Source organism: Dipodomys spectabilis, unplaced genomic scaffold (assembly GCF_019054845.1).
Source record: "Dipodomys spectabilis isolate Male_0828 unplaced genomic scaffold, ASM1905484v1 ptg000190l, whole genome shotgun sequence".
Taxonomy (NCBI): Eukaryota; Metazoa; Chordata; class Mammalia; order Rodentia; family Heteromyidae; genus Dipodomys; species Dipodomys spectabilis.
The window spans coordinates 6,683,526-6,703,399 of record NW_024870867.1 but is presented as its reverse complement, the minus strand read 5'-3'; the positions used below and the strand labels follow the sequence as shown (position 1 = coordinate 6,703,399).

The 19,874-nt window shown below is 38.5% G+C and overlaps 1 protein-coding gene across 1 annotated transcript in view; it reads right to left on the bottom strand.

Annotated features, from left to right (window-relative positions):
- Window positions 1-17,835, bottom strand: part of Abcb5 (ATP binding cassette subfamily B member 5) — a 78,684-nt gene extending 60,849 nt beyond the window's left edge. Inside the window, exons 1-11 of the mRNA XM_042695830.1 lie at window positions 17,783-17,835; window positions 14,168-14,225; window positions 12,083-12,233; window positions 10,640-10,694; window positions 8,184-8,375; window positions 7,920-8,091; window positions 5,570-5,694; window positions 5,298-5,475; window positions 3,087-3,200; window positions 2,702-2,812; window positions 86-211 (exon numbers count right to left, since the gene is read on the bottom strand). Of these exons, the coding sequence (XP_042551764.1) occupies window positions 86-211; window positions 2,702-2,812; window positions 3,087-3,200; window positions 5,298-5,475; window positions 5,570-5,694; window positions 7,920-8,091; window positions 8,184-8,375; window positions 10,640-10,694; window positions 12,083-12,233; window positions 14,168-14,225; window positions 17,783-17,835 (1,335 nt within the window). The remainder of the gene's footprint in view (window positions 1-85; window positions 212-2,701; window positions 2,813-3,086; window positions 3,201-5,297; window positions 5,476-5,569; window positions 5,695-7,919; window positions 8,092-8,183; window positions 8,376-10,639; window positions 10,695-12,082; window positions 12,234-14,167; window positions 14,226-17,782) is intronic.
- Window positions 17,836-19,874: the final 2,039 nt, after the last annotated feature.

Genomic DNA, 19,874 nt, shown 5'->3' with positions numbered 1-19,874 from the left:
TTCACTAATAAAAATGAGAAGACTGAGCCCCAGCACACTGGGATAGGTAATATATGCAAGCCATACCATCGGGACCCGCACTTACAAAACCGTCATCAGGATCATAGAGCCTCTGCAGAAGCTGGGCCATGGTGCTCTTCCCGCTGCCACTGGGGCCCACCAAGGCCACTGTCTCTCCAGACTTGACCTTGAGATTCAGACCTTTCAGAACCTTTCAGAATACACGGGTGTAAACCAACAGTTAGGAATAGCTATAATAGTTGTATGTATTTTCGTGAATTCGCTGTACAATTATACACACAAAAACACAATTCTTCCGTGACACTCAAGAATAAATTTTCTTTCATGTTGCATGTTTGATGGCCTATAACTTTGGAAAATAAGCCAGAAAGAATTTTTCATCACTTCTCTCTATAAATAGATCTAGTTGCCAGCTAGCTATAAATCTGACAAGGGCCTAATATCCAGAATATAAAAAGAGCTCAAGACAGGAAAACTCTAAAGAATCAATAACCCAATTAATAAATGAGCAAAGGAGCTAAACATAGACTGTTCTTCTTCTAAAGAACAAGTAAGAATGGCCAATAAGCATATGAAGAAATGCTCAACACCTCTGGCCATAAAAGAAATGCAACTCAAAATAACCCAGATTCCATCTCACTCCGGTAAGATGAGTCAGCATCTGAAAATTCAAACAAATGCTCGTTGAAATATGGGTGAAAAAGCAGCCCTATTACACTATTGGTGGGAATGTAAATAATGCAAACTCTTTGGAAGGCAGTTTAGAGATTCTTCCATAGCTAAACATTGAACTACCCTATGATCCAGCAATACTATTCCTAGGGATCTAGCCAGTCTTACAAGTCAGGATATGGTAAAGACACTTGCACATTGATGTTTGCTGCTGAACTATTCCTCATAGCTAAGTTATGGAAACAGCCCAAATGACCTCCATGAATAAATGGATCAAGAAAATACATGATATATATTTCTATAAACTTTGCAAATTAATCAGGAAGAATACTAGTACACCATTTGCAGGGAAATGGATGAACTTAGAAAAAAAATGTTAAGTGAAATAACTTGTGCTACCAAAGGGTACTATGTTTTCTCTCATATGTAGAACTTAGATCTAAACTATGAAAGTAAATGAAAACATACAGAGGTATATATACAAAAAACAAATGGACTAAAGGAGAGTAAATTACTGAGGATTCCAACGTTGTAACTTCTCTGAATAATTAGTGAACTGTTAAAGACAGAATAAGAGGAAGCTGAAACATGTTTTGTTGGGGAGAGGGAGGATTGAAGGGAAGGAGGGACAGACGACTGGAGAGAGGAATGGTGGGAAAATATGTCATTCAATGTGTACATACAAAAAAGGAGACACCAAACTTGAGGGTGTGGGTGAGATTGAGAAACACTGATGGGAGGAGGTGACATTGATCACGATGCATTGGATTCATAGTTTGACTTGTTAAATTGAAACCCATTTGTACACTACTAAAGATAATAATGATAATACTAACACTACTACTAAAAATAGACAGATCTAAGTCAGGCATGATGGCTCAAGCCTATAATCCCAGCGGCTTAGGAAGTAGAAATTGAGAAGACCATGGTTTGATGCCAACTCAGACAAAAAGATAGTGAGATCATGTATGACCAAATAAGTTGGGAGGGATGGTTCATTTCTATAATTATAGCTACAAAGGAAAATCAGGTAGAAACATCACAATCTGAGGCTTACTTACCCCAGTGGGGGTGGGGGGGGGGAGATGAAGAAAAGAAAAAGAAAGAAAAAGAAAAAAGAAAAAGATGATGTTATCTGAAAGATAATCTTAAGCAAAAAGCAGAGAAGACATCACTAGTCCAATGAAGACAATAAGGCAACAAAAATGTTTGGAAAATAAATGGCTTTGAAGAGAGAATTTCAATAAACAACTTAGCAAGGAAAAATAAAGAATAAAGATCAGCTATCATAAAAATCCTTTGTGACAGTAGAAGTTGATGTCATTACTAATTTTGTATATTTCACTTAAAATCTGGTACTCTTCTTTCCTCCGACAAAACATGATCTGCTAGTAGCTGCTCATTTCGAATTTTAACAGTATGGCTAAATACATTAAGCAAATGTAAAATGGAAGGTAATGAGAGACAGCCACATCTTCCCAAGAACTCGCCCAAAACGAAGTGAATGATGGAGAACGCACTGGGTGAGTGTGTGAATGTGTAAGCAAGTGTGTGTGTAGATTGCAAGGATGATTGCAGATGCTGAAAGTCTGGGGCAGGGGCAGGGAAAAGGCTCAGCACCTGCCTTCCATCAGAAAATCTTGTGATCACATTGAGTTATCCTTGCGGAGTGAGGTAATATCCAGGCACAACCAGTAGGTGGCGCCAACAACCCAAGGCATTTGGCGCGCTCTGAAATCCAACGTGGAGTTCCCATAGAGCTAAAAAATGCTTGTTGGGCAACTGTAGTAGAAAAAAAAAACCAAAAAACAAAAAAACTACTGGAAACTATAAATAGCTGTTGCAGAGTAATTTGTCCCTTGCGTATCTGTCTGTCTGTCTGCGTACTCAAGTCTGTAAAGCTCAGGAGCCAAAACCTTGTTCAAAACGATCCTAGATAATCTTATAAGAGAAGATCTCAGACAGTGGCAGATCAGAAAGCCGCACAATACTGTTGAATTTGACCTACCTTGATGGATGGTCTTGATGGATAACTAAAAGAGACATCTTTGAATTCTACAGTTCCTTCTATGCATTCAGGTTTATATCCAGTTGTTGAAAAGTTATCTATACTGGGTATCTTGGAGAAATAAAGAGGACGTTATAAAAAAGCTTAAAGATGGTTTTCTTTTGTACAATGTTTTCCCTTTCTGTTTTAGAAGGACATTAAGATAGACATAAAGATTTGCATAAAACATAGTCCCCTCTTAAAAGCAACTTAAAAGCCACTTTTCTTTCCATAGGCAGCTGGCCAGCATGGTTAATACCCATTGTAACAAACCTGATAGTGCCTTGTTTATGGTGTCCCCCTTTGCAATAAAAGTTGTTAGCTCTCAGGGAAATAGGGGTCTTACTTTGTCAATAACCTGGAAAATATTAAAGGCAGCTCCCCGGGCAGCTATAAAGTTTTCAAAGTGTGGGGCAGCGGCTCCAACGCAGTAACTACTGTGAACTACACTGAAGAAAACCTGCAGAAACAAGAAATGAGCTTTAGCCTTCTGCACCTGAATAAGCAGAACCACAAGGTGAAGTACATACTTAGGCTCCCAGACATATTAGAGAGATTGGGTTAGAGAGAATGGAAACTGTGATTAAATACAAAGCAATGCAAACAAACCCAAGGACTCCAAATGCAAATAAACCCAACGACTTTATTTTCTAATATAGAATAACGTGTGTGTGTGTGTGTGTGTGTGTGTGTGTGTGTGTGTGTGTTGTTGTTTGTTTCTGGTACTAGGACTTGAACTCAGGATCTCATGATCTAGTTTGGCCTTTTCTCTTTTTTTTCTTTTTCTTCTTTTTTTTTTTTTTTTTTTTTGTCGGTTGTGAGGCCTGAACTCTGGGCCTGGGCGCTGTCCCTCAGCTCTTCAGCTCAAGGCTAATGCTCTACCACTTGAGCCACAACACCACTTCTGGCTTTTCTGCTTATGTGATGCTGAGGAATTGAACCCAGGGCATCCTACATGCAAAGCAACCATTCTCCACTGAGCCACCTTCCCAGCCTCATAGTTTGGCCTTTTCGACTCAAGGCTTTATTATGTGAGCCACACTTCCACTCCTTTTTTTTTTTTTTTGCTGGTTCATTGGAGATAAGAATATTTTGGATTTTCTTTTCTTTTCTTTTGCCAGTCCTAGGGCTTGAACTCAGGGCCTGAGTACTGTCCTTGAGCTTCTTTTGCTTAAGGCTAGCACTCTATCACTTGAGCTACAGTGGCACTTCTGGCTTTTTCTGGTTATGTGGTGCTGAGGAATTGAACCCAGGGCTTCATGCATGCGAGGCAAGCACTCTACCACTGAGCCACCTTCCCAGCTTGATATTTTGGATTTTCAAAGCCCTTTGAAAATATCTCAGCTTCCTGAGTAGCTAGAATTTACAGGTGAGAGCCATGGGTACCCAGCAGGAACAACTCTGAATTTTTCTGTGGTTTTATGGTTACCACCTGCTGGGCCATCCGAGTAGGAAACTGAGCTGACTGAGACTGATGACCTGAGCATGGAGCTATGGGTAAGGAGGTGAGCTTTGGTGCCTGTTAGCCCTTCCCTGGAAAGAACTCTGTGAGCTAGGTGCGGTTGGGGGGTGGGTGGGTAAAGGAGCAAGGGTTAGCCAAAAATCTTCATGCTCACATTTGACTTGCAGAAAGAGCTCTAACATAGTGTGGGTGCTCTCGAAGGGATGCCTGAAACCAAAAGATGAATTGAGTTGAAAGGAGGTCTACCTGGAATGGGAAGACCAAACAAGAGCTGTAGTGTACGGAACAGATCACTTCACTGCGGCAAACGCCCCCTAATCCTGAGCTGACCAGTTGTCGACTGATGAAATTTGAGAGATCATTGAATAAACTAAAATTTGAATATATAACCCCTAAGCACTTCAATGACACCAAATAGTAATGTTGGACAGAGCTGTATGTATTTTTTTCTCTAATTTTTTTATGTTCTGGGTGGTACTGGGACTTGAACTCAGGGACTGAGCCCTGTCCCATAGAGGTTTTTGCTCAAAGTTGGTGCTCTACCACTTGAGCCACAGCTCCACTTTTGGCCTGCTTTCTGGTTAACTAGAGATAAGAGTCTGACAGACTTCTCTGTCTTGGGCTGGTTTTGAACCACAATCCTCAGATCTCAGCCTCTCGAGTAGCTAGGATTATAAGCATAAGCCGCTGGTATCTGGTTCCAGTAATTTATTTTTTAACATTATTGTATGCTAAATGGACAGAGGAAGTGTATGCCGTCCAAAGACTATTACACTTCAGAGGTGATTCTTGAGTGCCATTGTATCTTGGTAGGCATGAAAGGAAATGTCCTACTAGAGACTGGTTGTTTTGACTGGTGAAATAAGAAAAACTATGTGCCTGCAAGTGATGATTTCATTATGACCCTTCTAAAAACACAATGGGGACAATAAAATACATTGGAGAAATAAATTCCCTCAAGCTGAAGGATAATATAAAATTGCCTATCATTCCTTGGAAGGAAGTAACTATTGGTGTGTAAAAACAATTGTGACTAAGCTCTAGGAAAGAAGACATCATCTAGATTAATTCCCTTTGTTCTCAAGCAAGACTTACAGCAAGCACGGTCCCGATGGTGTAGCCAGGCTCTCCACTAAGAATCAAGGAGGTTCCATACCAAAAAGCCAGCCCATAGGTTCCATTCATAAAAAAATACACGGCCCCCAGGGACAGTTTGGAAGCGATAGCCTTTTTTATACCAACATCCTTTGCATCTTGAAGATTCTGTGTATACCTAGCAAAGACACAATACCATGGAATAGCCTTTGGGGGGGGGGGAGACGAACTGAAAACAAGCAGCATGTTTTGTCTTAATCAAAGAGACCCACCTGTGGATTTCCTTCTCCTGGCCTCCAAAGGCTATGACTGTTTGGATAGATGACAGGACTTCCTCTGCGACGGCACCGGCTTTGGCATAGGCACTCAGTTCCTCGCTGGTCAATGAGATGACCATCTGCAAGAGATCCCATGCACAGGGGGCTGGAAGGCTCAAGCCAGGCCGTGAGCAGGGCACCACGCATTGAGTTCAGATGCAGTCAGAATTCAAGGTAGCCTCACCACCCCTACATTTTTTTCTACTTGGTGGAACATCATTATTTTCTGTCCTTGTACCGTGTGTGTGTGTGTGTGTGTGTGTGTGTGTGAATCCTGGGCTTGAATTCAGAGCCTGGATGCTGTTCCTGAGCTTTATTTTTTTCCTCAAGGCTGGTACACTACCACTTGAGCTACACCTCCACTTCTGACTTTTTGGTGGCTAGTTGGAGATAAGAGTCTCACAGGACTTTATTGCCTAGGCTGCCTTTGAACCACAATCCTCAAATCTCAGCTTCTTGAGTAGTTAGGATTACAAGCTTGAGCCACTTGGTGCCCAGCTCTCCCTTTACCTTTGAAAACTGTTTTAGACATAGGTAGCTTCACTGGACAATTGGGAAAGACTTGAGAGATATTGTTCTTTTGGGGGCATTGTGGCATTGTGGGAAGAGGAAAATGAAGGAAGCAGCACAGGTGTGCATAATTCACCTGTTGAATAAGTGCTTTTTCTCCAACACTAGGAGGATGTTGTTGTTGATGCAAGTATTTGATTTTCCAAGGTTTGAAGTCAGATGCACCCTTTCCTCTGTTATCTGTCCCTCTTACTAACTCTTCATAGGTTAGTGATTATCATAACAGTTTGGTGAAGAGAAAAGCAATGTGGTCGCTTTCAGGTCTGGGAGATTATAACACAGCCATGCACACAGCATATCATTTCAAGTTGATATTGTGAATTACAGGTTTGGATGGCTGTTGAAGTTGAGAGTTAACAAGCTGGGTACTGGTGGCTCATCTCTGTATTCCTACTTACTCAGGAGGCTGAGATCTGTGTATCAAGGTTTGAAGCCAGGCTGGGGAAGGAAAGGCCATGAGACTCATCTACAATTAATCACCAGAAAAGCCAGAAGTAGAGCTATGTCTCAAGGGGTAATGTGCTGGTCAGGAGAAAAAGAAGCTCAGGGACAGTGTCCAGGTCCTGAGTTCAAGCTCCAGGATCAGTACATATGCACACACACACACACAACACACTCACACACACACACACACACACACACACCCCTCTAAAAGTTCAGCAGTAACATGAGCTCAGAAATACACACTATTTTCCGAGTTCACTTAATGAATATGATTATTCTGAGAACTTATCACTGGAGGAGAAATATCATATTGGGCAAAGCCTTGAACATTGTGAATATTTAATAAATGCCAGACAATTTAACTTGAATTGGAAGATGCTAAAAACTATTCTGGTATATGTAGTAATTTAGGGACATTTTGATCCTCACTTCTTTATTTAATATAATAATGCATCTTAGTAGTATATTACATGTGAGTGATCTTACATGTGGGTAAACCAGAAAATGCTACGATTTGATTTCCCCAAAGGGCAATCATTATTGCAAAATTAAAACCACTGTATCTCCAATATAAGAGGTTAGTAAATACACAACAATAGAGTGTTCCACGACTAGACATAGAGAGGACTAGTATGGATGTATTGCTGGCCTTGGATTTTTACAAAGAACAGTAATTTCAAAACCAGGCCACACACAAGATTAGTGCCAATTCAACATGACTAAAAAATGTAATTAAGGATGCAAATATGCAACTTGTTTTAAAAAATGAAGTATACTTATGTAATATATAAAATAGACACAAAATACACTTTAAATATTAGCTAAAGCCTTATAAAATGCAAACTTGAAGAGCCTGACATATAAGCAATTTAAGTGTATATTACTGTAAGATATTTTTTCTCCTTTAGTTTTACGCAGGAGAATGAATTAGAACCTATTTGCTGGGAGTTGAGAGCACAGATGTCTCTTGCAGCAGATGTATTTCATACTTTATTCACACTATCAGGTGAAGCTGAATCAGCTGCTAAATGGAGAGGGACATTTATTTACTCTTTATTCTTAGGAGGATATTTAAAAAAAGCCTCATTGTAGTCACGATTTGAGGACTGGAAGGTACTTAATGGTTAGCAAGATCAGGAGTATTTATGGTTGAGAGTATCCCTTTGTATTCTGGGACATTAAAGACGACTTTTATTCCTTTCCATTCCTGCTTATCCATGTGGTTTTGACACACCCAGTCAGGCCCGAAGCCCACACGTGTGCATGTGGCCACTGCCCCCTGTGTCCTTACTCTAGAACACACTGCCACGGAAGCCATTATAAGAGGCGATGTGGACAGAGTCACCAAGGTGAGTTTCCAGCCCTTCATCAAGCCAACCGCCAGGCCAATAGTAAAGGTCGACATGTTTTGAAACAACAGAGCAATCTTGTCTCCAATACCATCGCTGATTTTGTTGATGTCCCTGTAACAAGTCAATGAAAGGGACCGAGTCAGAGGCATGCTGGGTAAGGGAACAAAGCTGACAGGTTGCTTGCTACCTGTTCGTCTACTTACTCGGTCATGCGCGTGTTAAGTTCGCCGATGTCACAGCCGTCGAACCAGCTGATGTCCTGAGCCAAAATGGAGTGGAAAAACTGTTCTCGAATTCTCTTGGTCTGGCGTGCTGCAGTTGTAACCCAAAAGGAAATCTGTAGATAGCCAAATACCAGGGCCGTCACTCCTATGCATACATAATACAGAGTCAGCCTGAAGAAAGAGCATTGGAATGTTAGATGGAAGCACAAATCATCTCCATCAGATGAAGGAACGAAATTTATCAGATCATTATATTGGATAAAATTGATGGTAGAGCCTAAAAATAGCTAAAAATAACAATACGCATATATACATATAACAGAATAACCTCGTTTGTCTTTCTCATATTATTCACAGCAATTAGTATTAAAAACATATCTGTCATGTATACCCTCATTCAGTATGTTTAATATTCTCATATGGGAAAGATACATGACGTCAACTAAGATAGTTATGGGAGAAACAGAGTTAAGAAATGTTTATTGACAGCTCCCAGTGGCTCATGGCTGGAATCCTAGCTGCTCAGGAGGCTGAGAGCTGAGGTCATGGTTTTAAAGTTAGCCTAGGCAGGAAAGTCCATGAGACTCTTTTTTTCTAATTAACCACCAAAAAGCTAGAAGTAGAGCTGTGGTTCAAGTGGTAGAATGGTAGCCTGGAGTATACAAGCTCAGGATCAGTGCCCAGGGCATGAGTTCAAGCCTTAGGACTGTCAAAATAAAAAAAGAAAAAAAGAAACAATTGTGCTTACAGCCTCTGATGAAAAGATTTCAGATATGAAGATTTGTCTATTTGGATGGACATGTGGCATTCATAACAACCACAGAGAAACGGAACCTAGTATAAATGCCCTACTAGGAGACCAGATAAGAGATGTGGTCATTTAATAACATATACTGGGTGCTCCTGAATGAGGCCGTAGAAGCACAACCACGTACAAGAACAAGTCTTGGCCTTTTGTTTGGAGGACAATGACAATACCCAAGAGAGAGCAATTCAGAGTGACCTGTGAAGGACGTTAATAAGATCAATGCTTGTTATTTGAAGAGAAAGAACGTGTGTCCAGAATTTATTTGCAAAGAGCTCTGATAAGTCAAGAATAAGACAATTATAAGACAACTTTTTTTTAAGTCAGTGTATCTGGCCAGGTGTGGCTACCCACTTAGTCACTTGGTAAGTGACTAAGGTGAGTAACTGAATTCTTTTTACTTAATTTGAGTAGTTTTACTTCGTTTAAGTAGTTTATATTCATATAGCCATATGTGCTATGGCTGATATATTGGGCAATGGAGGCTAAGAATTGAGGTGTTTAGACACTATTGCAGGCCATGGTGTCCCTGGGGTTAGGCAGGATGAAGATTTTGCTTTAAAGGAGATGACAGGCTCCACTAGATCCAGGGGAAACACTGGGGAAATCCAGTGTACATCTGCAGTGTAGGTGAATCCTTCCAGCAACTGCAGCATGTGTTGGGAAAAGTGTACTACTCCATACATACTTATGAAACCAGAGTGTTCTTATGAATTGTTAAAATTTCACACTTTATAATATTTAGTCTGGATACTCATTAATAGTCTGAATAAATTGTCTTCAATATTAGTTAAAATAAAACCTTCATTTGAAAAAAACTATTATTTTTACAATGTTTGTTGCATCCATCTTTTCAAGATTTTGTGGTGTGTGTGTGTGTGTGTGTGTGTGTGTGTGTGTGTGAGACACAGTGATAGATAGGTAGATAGATAGAGAGAGAGAGAGAGAGAGGATGTACTGATGCTAAAACCCAGAGTGTTGTTATGCTAGGTCAGTGTTCTACCACTGAGCTACATCTTCAACTCTTCAATGTTTGACGTTTGACTTTCATAGAAATGATATTTTCTATTATAATTAAAAAGAAGAAAAATATATTTGTTGTTACTCTGTTTACTTGATTGCTTGTCTGGGAAGGGTGCTCTACCACTTGAGCCTTCCTGCCAGCCCAATTTTTTGCTGGCTATTTTGGAGATGAAATTGAAGTAGACTTTTCTACCCTGATAGCTTTGAACTGTGATCCATTGGGTCCCAACCTCTTAAGTTGCTAGGATTATAGGCATGAATCAATGGCACCAAGGAAGAAAATGATCTGTCTTTTTTTAAAGGAAGATCATCAAGTCCTTCCTCTGGGATATTACTATCAGTTCTAAGGGCCAAATTGGCACGCAATGAAAATCCCTACAACTTTTCTGCTGAAGACAACTTGGTCAAATACCACTCAAAACATACGACCTGTATTCCATTTAAACGGAAAAGAACATACTCATATAAAACAAAAGAAGAGCACACTTTGTTTTAATCATTTATGTAGACGTTGGTCTTTAGACACACATAACAGTTGCTTTTCTCTACAAGTAGTAAATAAAGCAGCATTCAATGAGCATGAAATTAGTGCTTCATTTGGACTTACATGAGCATATCTTCATTCAGCTTCTCTTGAGTTTTAGTACAGTTCCGATAATTTGCTGCAAAACATAGTTACTTTTTAAGTTGTAAGGGATATGAATTTATAAGTTAAACCATACTATTTCATAACTAGACCTCAAACAAAATCTAGTGCTTTCCATTGTTATGTCAGGAGTTGTGCTTAGTTCCAAAAAGCTGTCTAGCACCATATTGACAAAATATACCACAGCATTATCAGTTAGATATGTACTGTCTCCTCCTTTCTAAAGTAGGTCCCCTAAGAAAGTTGTCTTAGGTGGCTGGGTTTGTCATTTATAGAGACATAGTTGTACTGAATAAAAAATAACTCAATGATCTGGTAGATCCGTGTAAATAATGACAAGTAATTTTGCTTTTGTTTGGTGTATATAATTAAAGGATGAGCTCTAAAATTCGTATATGTATTTAATTCTGCTCGTATCATAAAACTTCACCTCCCCCACTCCTAACTCTTTAGAAGAAATCATTGTATGGAAGGACACAGAGGGAAAACAATAGTTTTGGTCCATTCAAACAAGATTGAAACACTTCGAAGACTAGACTTTGGGTGGAAAAGAAGATACTGTAAATTCTAGTTAAAGCCAAGTAGACAGGCCCACTAGTGGCTCCCGCCTGTAATCCTAGCTACTCAGGAGGCTGAGATCTGAAGATCGCGGTTCAAAGTCAGCCCTGCCATGAGGCTCCTATCTCAAATTAACCACCAGAAAACCCGGCCTGGAACTGTGGCTTGAACTGTTAGAGCACTAGACTTGAGCCAAAAGAGCTCAGGGACAGTGCCCAGGTCCTAAGTCCAAGCCCCACAACTGAAAAAAAAGAAAAAAACTGAGTCGGTTACAGAGGGAAGACACTGTCTTTAGATACACCAAGACCACTGTGTAAAAGACAGTTAAGATTTCAGTGAGTTATTAGTTCCAATCTTAACAGCTTCTCAGTGTGGAATTTAGAAAAGTATCTTTAAAAATGAGGGCATTACATATACATATGTACATACATACATACATACATATGTACGTACGTACATATATAATACCCACTATATAAAAAGACTGGAGGCTGTCTCTGTACATAGGAAGGTCACTGGAATTTATCTTCTAAAGAATAATGTGAATCTATCCATGTCTGTTTTTCTCTCTTTCTCACACAGGAACAGATAGATACATCTATGCAGACATACTGGTTATTTTTTTATGCAAGCTATTGGATATATGCTTTAATGGTTTCTCTAGAGAATGCTGAAGAATATAGACTTTTGTTCTCCAGTGTCTAGCAATGCTGAATAATAGCAGCATCATTGTCTGTAACATGGACATTGTTTTACCCAACAAGAATCTTTCACTGTGACATCAGTGTCTGTTTTGTTTGTGTTTCTGAGTACCCAGTAATACAGAACAATAAATTGTCTACTCACTTGTGTTGGTTTGGACTAGACATCCACTAATAAGGTAGTCACTCATTTCACCTAAAATCAGTGACAGTAACGGGAGACAGGCTCCGTTCAGCAAAGATGCCAGGATTCCCAGGGCCATGAGGGTGATATCCATGCCATCAGCAAAGCGGAACTGAGGGAAGCAAAGCTCAGTAGGGTTACGACAGCGAATGGACAGACACCAGCATGCAGCTTTCACCTCCAAGAAGATGCTACTTTGCCAGTTGGTTAAGAGATTGAGTAAATTACGTCATGGATATGCATTTATATATAAAGTAAAAAAAATCCAAACACTCAATGTTAAGAATTTACAGTCACTTTTGAAGAAGACATTGAAAAATTAAGAAAGCTCTCTCAATGCAATTGATATCAAAGGTCAAATGATATCATAGGTCAGGTCACAAGCACAAATACAAAGCTTCTTTCTACACATACAAGTAGACCAGGCTGCTGGTGGCACATGCCTGTAATCCTAGCTCATCAATCATGCCTGTCATCCTCTCTATTAAGGAGACTGAGATTTGGGAATTGCAGTTCAAGGACAGCCTGGTCAGGAACGTCCATGAGACTCTTTTCTCCAGTTAACCACCCAAAAACCAGAAATAATGCTGTGGTGGAGTGCTAGACTTGAGCAAAAACGCTCAGGGACAATGCCCAAGCCTTGAGTTTAAGCCTCACGAGCGCGACACCCTCCCTCCCCGAAAAACCTCCCACAAAACTGGAAGTGGAGGTGTGTCTCAAGTGGTAGAGCACTAGCCTTGAGCAAAAAATCTGAAGGACAGTGCCCAGGCACTGAGTTCGAGCCCCAGTACCAGCACATACAGACACAAAGGTATTTCAAAGAAAGCATCAACAATATCCCACTTTGTGCAAATTTGATTGGCAAAATTTCAGTTCCCAGGCTCAGCATCACTAAGTTTGCTAAACACTAATCAACTAGTAAACATGTAGAGAATGACGTTTTTAAAAAAATTATTTTAAGCTCCTTGGATTCATTGTATATAGGACATTTTTAATCCAGTAAATAGAGTAAATGGCTGTTTATAATAAAAAAGAAATTCCTCAAATCCAAATTCTAAATACTCTACTTTTTTTCTGTATCAGGACCTCACAACACCATTCCAAATCCAAAGTATGATTGAAACATGGAAACATTACTTACCTTACAGAGAGAGATCAAGACAAAAAGCAAAATGGCACCAAAGTGTCATTAGATTTCCATTGACAGCAAGTGAAACTTAGGACATACCTCATGTGTAGAGACTGAAAAAATCCTATGTTTTTCTATTTATTCGTGTAATAATGAATCAATATTTAAGGAGCAATTTCCATTGCATTTTTCAATACGACAGATAAGAGTGTATCAGAATACCCCAGAATAGGGTATTCTCTCCTTGATAAAGCTTACATATTCTGCTACTTCCCAGGTAGTTTGCTTTTCACTTTTGAAAACAATAGGTGTTATTTAATTTCTATTTATTGGAACATTGACAGGGGGTCAAGATATTAGATTTGGTGGAGGGGAGGTTAGAGGACATGTTCATGAGATCGTGCCTGGAACATTCTGAAGATATGTTTAAAAAAGTTTTCTGGTAGGCAGACTATACAAAATACTTAGATAATTGGATAATTAGTTTCTATTTTCAAATAATTTTTAAGATACTTTAAGATAACAGTAACACATCAATGAATAATTATTGGAAATATTGAAATATAAACTTAATTCATAATTCACCATCCATCAACAATAATCCTTGGGAATATTTATGCATCACACACATATGCATATGCACACACTCATACACACCCACTCACACACACACATATTGTTGTTGAAGGCTTGAGATCATTGTGTGGATATTGTGTTATTTTTTTAAAATCTCTTTTTGTGGAACTTTCAGATTGTTTATATTTGTCTTGATGGAAACTTTCCTTTGATAAATTCCTTTTTTCTTGCCCCTTATCAGAAATAATAGATTCATGCAGCCCAAAAACATAACCTTTTGATGCACTGTCAACAATTCCTTAAATTGTTATAGAACATACTGTGTACTCAATTTCACTTACTATCTCAATAGCACCAACAGCTTGCTTCCTTGATTTAGGAGGTTGTTCTTGAAAAGCTCTGGAAAATAAATGTTTAAAATGGGAAGGTTACAATGGAAGCAAAATTCACAAAATTCTCCAGCTAACATCTTGCTGAAGTGTCAAATATGACCCTTGGTAGCAAGTTTATATAAACTGAAATTTCAGACACAAATTTAACGATAGACGGTACATAGAATTTTTTAAGAATGAGGAGAGGAGGGGTGGAGAATACAGTCATAATATTCAATATTCAACATATTCTGCAAAATTAAGAACATTGAGAGTAGGGGTTGGGTTGGAAGGGGATAGGGGAGGATGATGAACAGGGTGTCATCAATCAAGACATATTATATTCATAAACGGATTTGTTGAATGATAACTCCTTTGCAAACTACTTACAGATAATAAAAATATAATGTAAAAAAGTTACTAGGAAAATAAGTTGTCACTGGTACTGTTTGTTGAGATAACAGAGGCATGGTGTAAACAGCTCACGTTTACCAAGCTAGTGATTACACGTGTTTCTGAATCCAGAACTTTAACTTTTAACTATGAAGTTATAATATGCGAGTAAAACATGTAAGAGATAGGATTTATTTGGTTCACAGATAATGCAGAAGTCTTGTAGCAACTATATCTCTTCATTACTCCTGTGTGCAATTATCCTATGGCATACAAGTTAGACAATCAGCTTTGAATTTATTAGGAAAAGGTATTTAGTGTGGCAAAAGAGTGGGAAAAATGGACTTCATAAAAATAACAAAAATGATTAAAGAAATGGCTGGTTTAGAGGCTGTGCCTGTAATCCCAGAACTACAGAGATGGAGACAAAAGGAATCTCATTTTGTGGGGCTTAGAAAGACAAAAGTGCAAAACAAGACTGAAGAATTAATGAAGTGTAGATCTTTTGATTTTCAACATGTCCCCATCATTTTTTAATTAAATTAATTAATTAATTGATGATTGATTGATTGTGCCAGTTCTGATGCTTGAACTTAGGGCCTGGTGCTTTCCCTGAGCATCCTTTTGCTCAAGGCTAGTATTTTACCACTTGAGCCAAAGCTCCACTTGTCACTTTTTTTAGGGGAGTAGTTTATTGGAGATAAGTGTCTCATAGACTTTTCTGCGCTGCTATGATGACAACCATTTTGTACAACAGAATAGAGGTATCTTGAAAGACAAAAAACAGAATTAGCATGTGATTCAACAATCCAATTTCTAGGTCCAACTACAAAGGTTGAAGTCAATAGACTAAAAAGTTGTTCATATTTCCATTTTGCTCAGCACCATTTATTGTAGCCAAGATTTGAAAACAACTTTTATCCAAACATCAATGAATGGTTAAAAAATACCATATGGATACAGAATGCAATACTATTCAGTCTTTAGAAAAAAGGAAATTCTGTCATTCACAAAAGCATGGATAAATCTAGAGGCCACTAAGTGAAACTAAATGAAACAGTCAGATACAGAATGACAAATATTGTTTGTTTTCACTTTTATGTGGAATATAAAAAGTCCAATCTGTAGAAATAAACTTGCAGAAATAAGAGAGGAGGATGGTGGCTGCCAGAGGCCGAGGGGTGAGTACTGAACGGAGAAAGGAAAGATACTGGATGAGAAGCAAAGTTTCCGTGAAGTAGAAGAATAAGTTCTAAGGATCTTTTGCACAGCACTATGGTTATAATTACTAATCGTATTATGTTCTTAAAAATTGCTAAAGGAGCTGGGCATTGGTGGCTCACACTTGTCATCCTAGCTACTCAGGAGGCTGAGATCTAAGGATTGTGATTTGAAGCCAGCCCGGGCAGGAATGTCCTGAGAGTTTTTATCTCCAATTAACCAACAAAAAGCCAGAAGGGGAGCTGTGGCTCAAATGGTAGAATGCTAACTGTAAGGGAAAAAGCTAAGGGACAGTGCCCAGGCCCTGAATTCAAGCCCCAGTAATGGTGCACGCGCGCACGCACACGCACACACACACACACACACACAGTTAAAGGAGCAGATTTGATGTTCTCATCACAGAAATAAGTATATGAGGTGGTGGGTGTGTTCATGAGCTCGAATTGGTCCACAATGTATCAAAGCATCCACATGAATCAAAGCATCCCATAAAATCCTGGAAATACATGCAATCATTATTTTCCAATTTAAAAGAAGATAATGAATAATTGAAATTAAATTCCATTTGAAACTGAAGGAAAAGTCCCCCAGGGCAATTTGCTTCAGTCTTAAGATGTTTTTTTTTTTTTTTGATACAGGTGATTGAATTCAGAAAGACACCACAGGCTGTAGAAGCCTTTCCCAGCACTAATGAGTCATGTGACCTGAAGGATTCTCTGCAGGTTTATAGATTGTATGGCAAATGAAATGCTATTGTTCTGGTAAAACTGAAAATAAAATTGATCTTAAAATATGTTCGTTTTACAACATTGAGATACCACCTCACTCCAGTTAGAATGGCAAAAACCAAGAACTCTAACAACAACAGATGCTGGAGGGGATGTGGACAGAAGGGAACCTTACTTCATTGTTGGTGGGAATGTAAACTTGTTCAACCACTTTGGAAAGCAGTATGGAGGTTCCTCAAAAGACTTCACATAGAGCTCCCCTATGACCCAGCAATCCCACTTTTGGGCATGTACCCAAATGTTTACAAACAAGACCACACTAAAGCTACCAGCACAACTATGTTTATTGCAGCATTATTTACCATAGCTAAGATATGGAACCAACCCAGATGCCCTTCAGTAGATGAATGGATCAAGAAAATGTGGTATATATACACAATGGAATTCTATGCCTCCATCAGAAAGTATGACATTGCCCCATTTGTTAGGAAATGGAAAAACTTGGAAAAAATTACATTAAGTGAAGGAAGCCAGGCCCAAAGAAACACAGGTCCCATGGTTTCCCTTATTTGCAATATCTAGTATATATATGAGTCAAGCGGAAAAGGTCAGATAATGTGATGTTAGGAAAATGAACCCTTAGATATGTATTTTAATGTTTTTTTTCTTTCATGCATGTGATTCTAACACATTTATAAGATTATCTCTTTGTTGCTTTGTATGTCCCTCCCCCACAGTATAACCCCCGCTTTCACTATATTTGATGTCAGTATAACTTGTGGAGGAGATGGGGAAAAACAAGTCGTTTAAGGATTCAGGTGGACCTGTTGCAACAATGAGAAGTACAAATTGTCATGTCAAAAACGAGCTTTACAACATCGGTGAGGGGGGGGGGAAGGATTGGGTGGGCGGGGAGGGGGGAGGCTGGGAAGGGAGGTGAAGGGTAAACAAAGGAGGAGGCTGCAATGCTTGGTAAGAAATGTATGCATTATCCTGCCCATGTAATTGTAACCCCTCTGTACAGTATGTTCACAAATAAAATAAATTAAAAATAAAAAAATGTTCATTTTATATCTCTAAATGAATAAATCATAGCTATAGGAAATTGAATAATAGACATACACCCACAATCAGGTATTTGGTGAAAAATATTTTTGGATTTTTTTTCTATAGCTGTGGAAAGGATAAGGTTGTGTATGAAGTTGCAGAAGAATACCTTTCAAAGAATTTAGGGAATACTTACCCATTTCTCTGATAATTATCTTGCATCTCTTCAGACCTTTCACAATTTTCCATCTTATTTGATGTTTAATTTGTTCTGAAAAAACATATTAACAAATGCAACACAATGGTGAATATTTCACTTGATGAATACATAGCATTCTTGAATTCAGGGTCCAGGTGCTATCTCTTAGTGTTTTCACTCAAGGCTAGAGCTCTACCACTTGAGCCACACCTCCACTTCCAACTCTTTGCTGGTTAGTTGGAGATAGGAGGCTCATGGACTTTTCTCCCTATGATGGCTTCAAACTGGGATTCTCAGATGTCAGTCACCTGAGTAGCTAGGATTACAAGTGGGACTACTGGTGTCCAACTACACAGTATTCTTTACATCCTAAGGGCTTGTGAGAAGGAAGCTGCCCAGAACTTCATCCACTGATCCTTCTACTGCCCTGGTTTCTGGTTCATCTGTTCAGTATTTGTCATTGAATTTACAACTTCTTCACTACACTCTGAGCTTAATGGAAAAGTTAAAAGTAGAGTACAATAAGAAAAATGAAAGTGGAAAATGCATTGATTTGCCAGGATATTGGATTTTATTTTTATTCTACCACAGACTGAATTGTAATGATGAAAACCATGAAGTTACCTCCTGCTTAGTTTCTCTACTAAAAACTGAAATAACTTTTGTTATCTAGCTATTTGAAGGAGCATAATTTTTAATTTAATCAAATATGAAACATATAGCGCTTCTATCACACCTGGATTAAATTACTGAAAGAACTTTTTGAAAACTCATCCATTGTTAACACTCTATTAAATATAATACATTCTTTTCCTTTGGATGATACTTTAGGATCTCAGATCATCTTAAGATCATCACCAGATTATAAATTATTGTTTTATTACTGATATATAACAATATATTGTGATTCAGTTTCACATATTAGGCCATATATTGATTTATACTGAGATTATTATAAATATATTGGAATGGGATTTCTAATTAATTCAATGATACTAAATATATGAAAAAACTAATAAACTTCCAAGTAGGAAGCTTCTTAGTGAAAGAGAGTGTCCCAATGTGTTAACATACTTGTAGCAACAAGAAAGAAGGTAGCTATTACACTATCTTATTCTCCTTTTGTAGAAATCAACAGCCATGGCTATGCATGGGAGATATTATCATGACGTTGTATTATCTCCAGTAATTTGACACATATATAAGAAAAGTGATAAACAAGAAAAGTCCTAACATGACTAGTCAATATCAATCATTTGCATCTTAGAGAAATTAGCAATACAGAATATAACTCCCACATTCATCAGAAGAAAGCCAAACAATTAGGACATACCTTGATATGTACAGGACCTGTTACCCAGTTACATCAAAAATCCTGTGTGTTTTCTCTCGTCAACGAGCAGCTGCATAAATATCTGAGCTTCTGAACTGGGTATTACCTTTCGTCGTTTCTGGTCACACAGCCTAATATCTGATCATAACTGGGCGATGAACTGCCAGCAAAGGCACACCAAGTACTTCCTGTCCTGTTGCACTTGGGAAACAACAGGAGCACAGGAAGTTTGTGTAACCAAGTGAACACCTCCCCTTTCTCTTCTTTTCTCTTCTTTTCCTTTCTTTCTTTCTTTCTTTCTTTCTTTCTTTCTTTCTTTCTTTCTTTCTTTCTTTCTTTCTTTCTTTCTTTCTTTCTTTCTTTCTTTCTTTCTTTCCTTCCTTCCTTCCTTCCTTTTCTCTTTCTCTCTTTCTTTTCTTTCTTTCCCTAAAGTGCCTATATACCTAATTTTCTACTTTGTGTCCCATAATGTCTTTTAGCTAGTTAACTGAATCAGTTACTACTATAGGTAAAGTAAATGTCTTTAACACAAATGAGTGTTGATTGAGTGTCAATACTTCATGCAAAGGTTTGTTTTTCCAAATCTGCAGAAGGCAGCACCCGATGTTTCCTGTTTAGATGGTAATAGTTGTCCTAGTGGGTGTGAAGTGATTGCAAATTCTATTTCCCTAACAATTAATGTGGTTGAGGATTTTTCATGAGTTGGCCAATTGTATGTCTTCTTTACAGAGATGATTAGTCAGAACCATTGAGTAA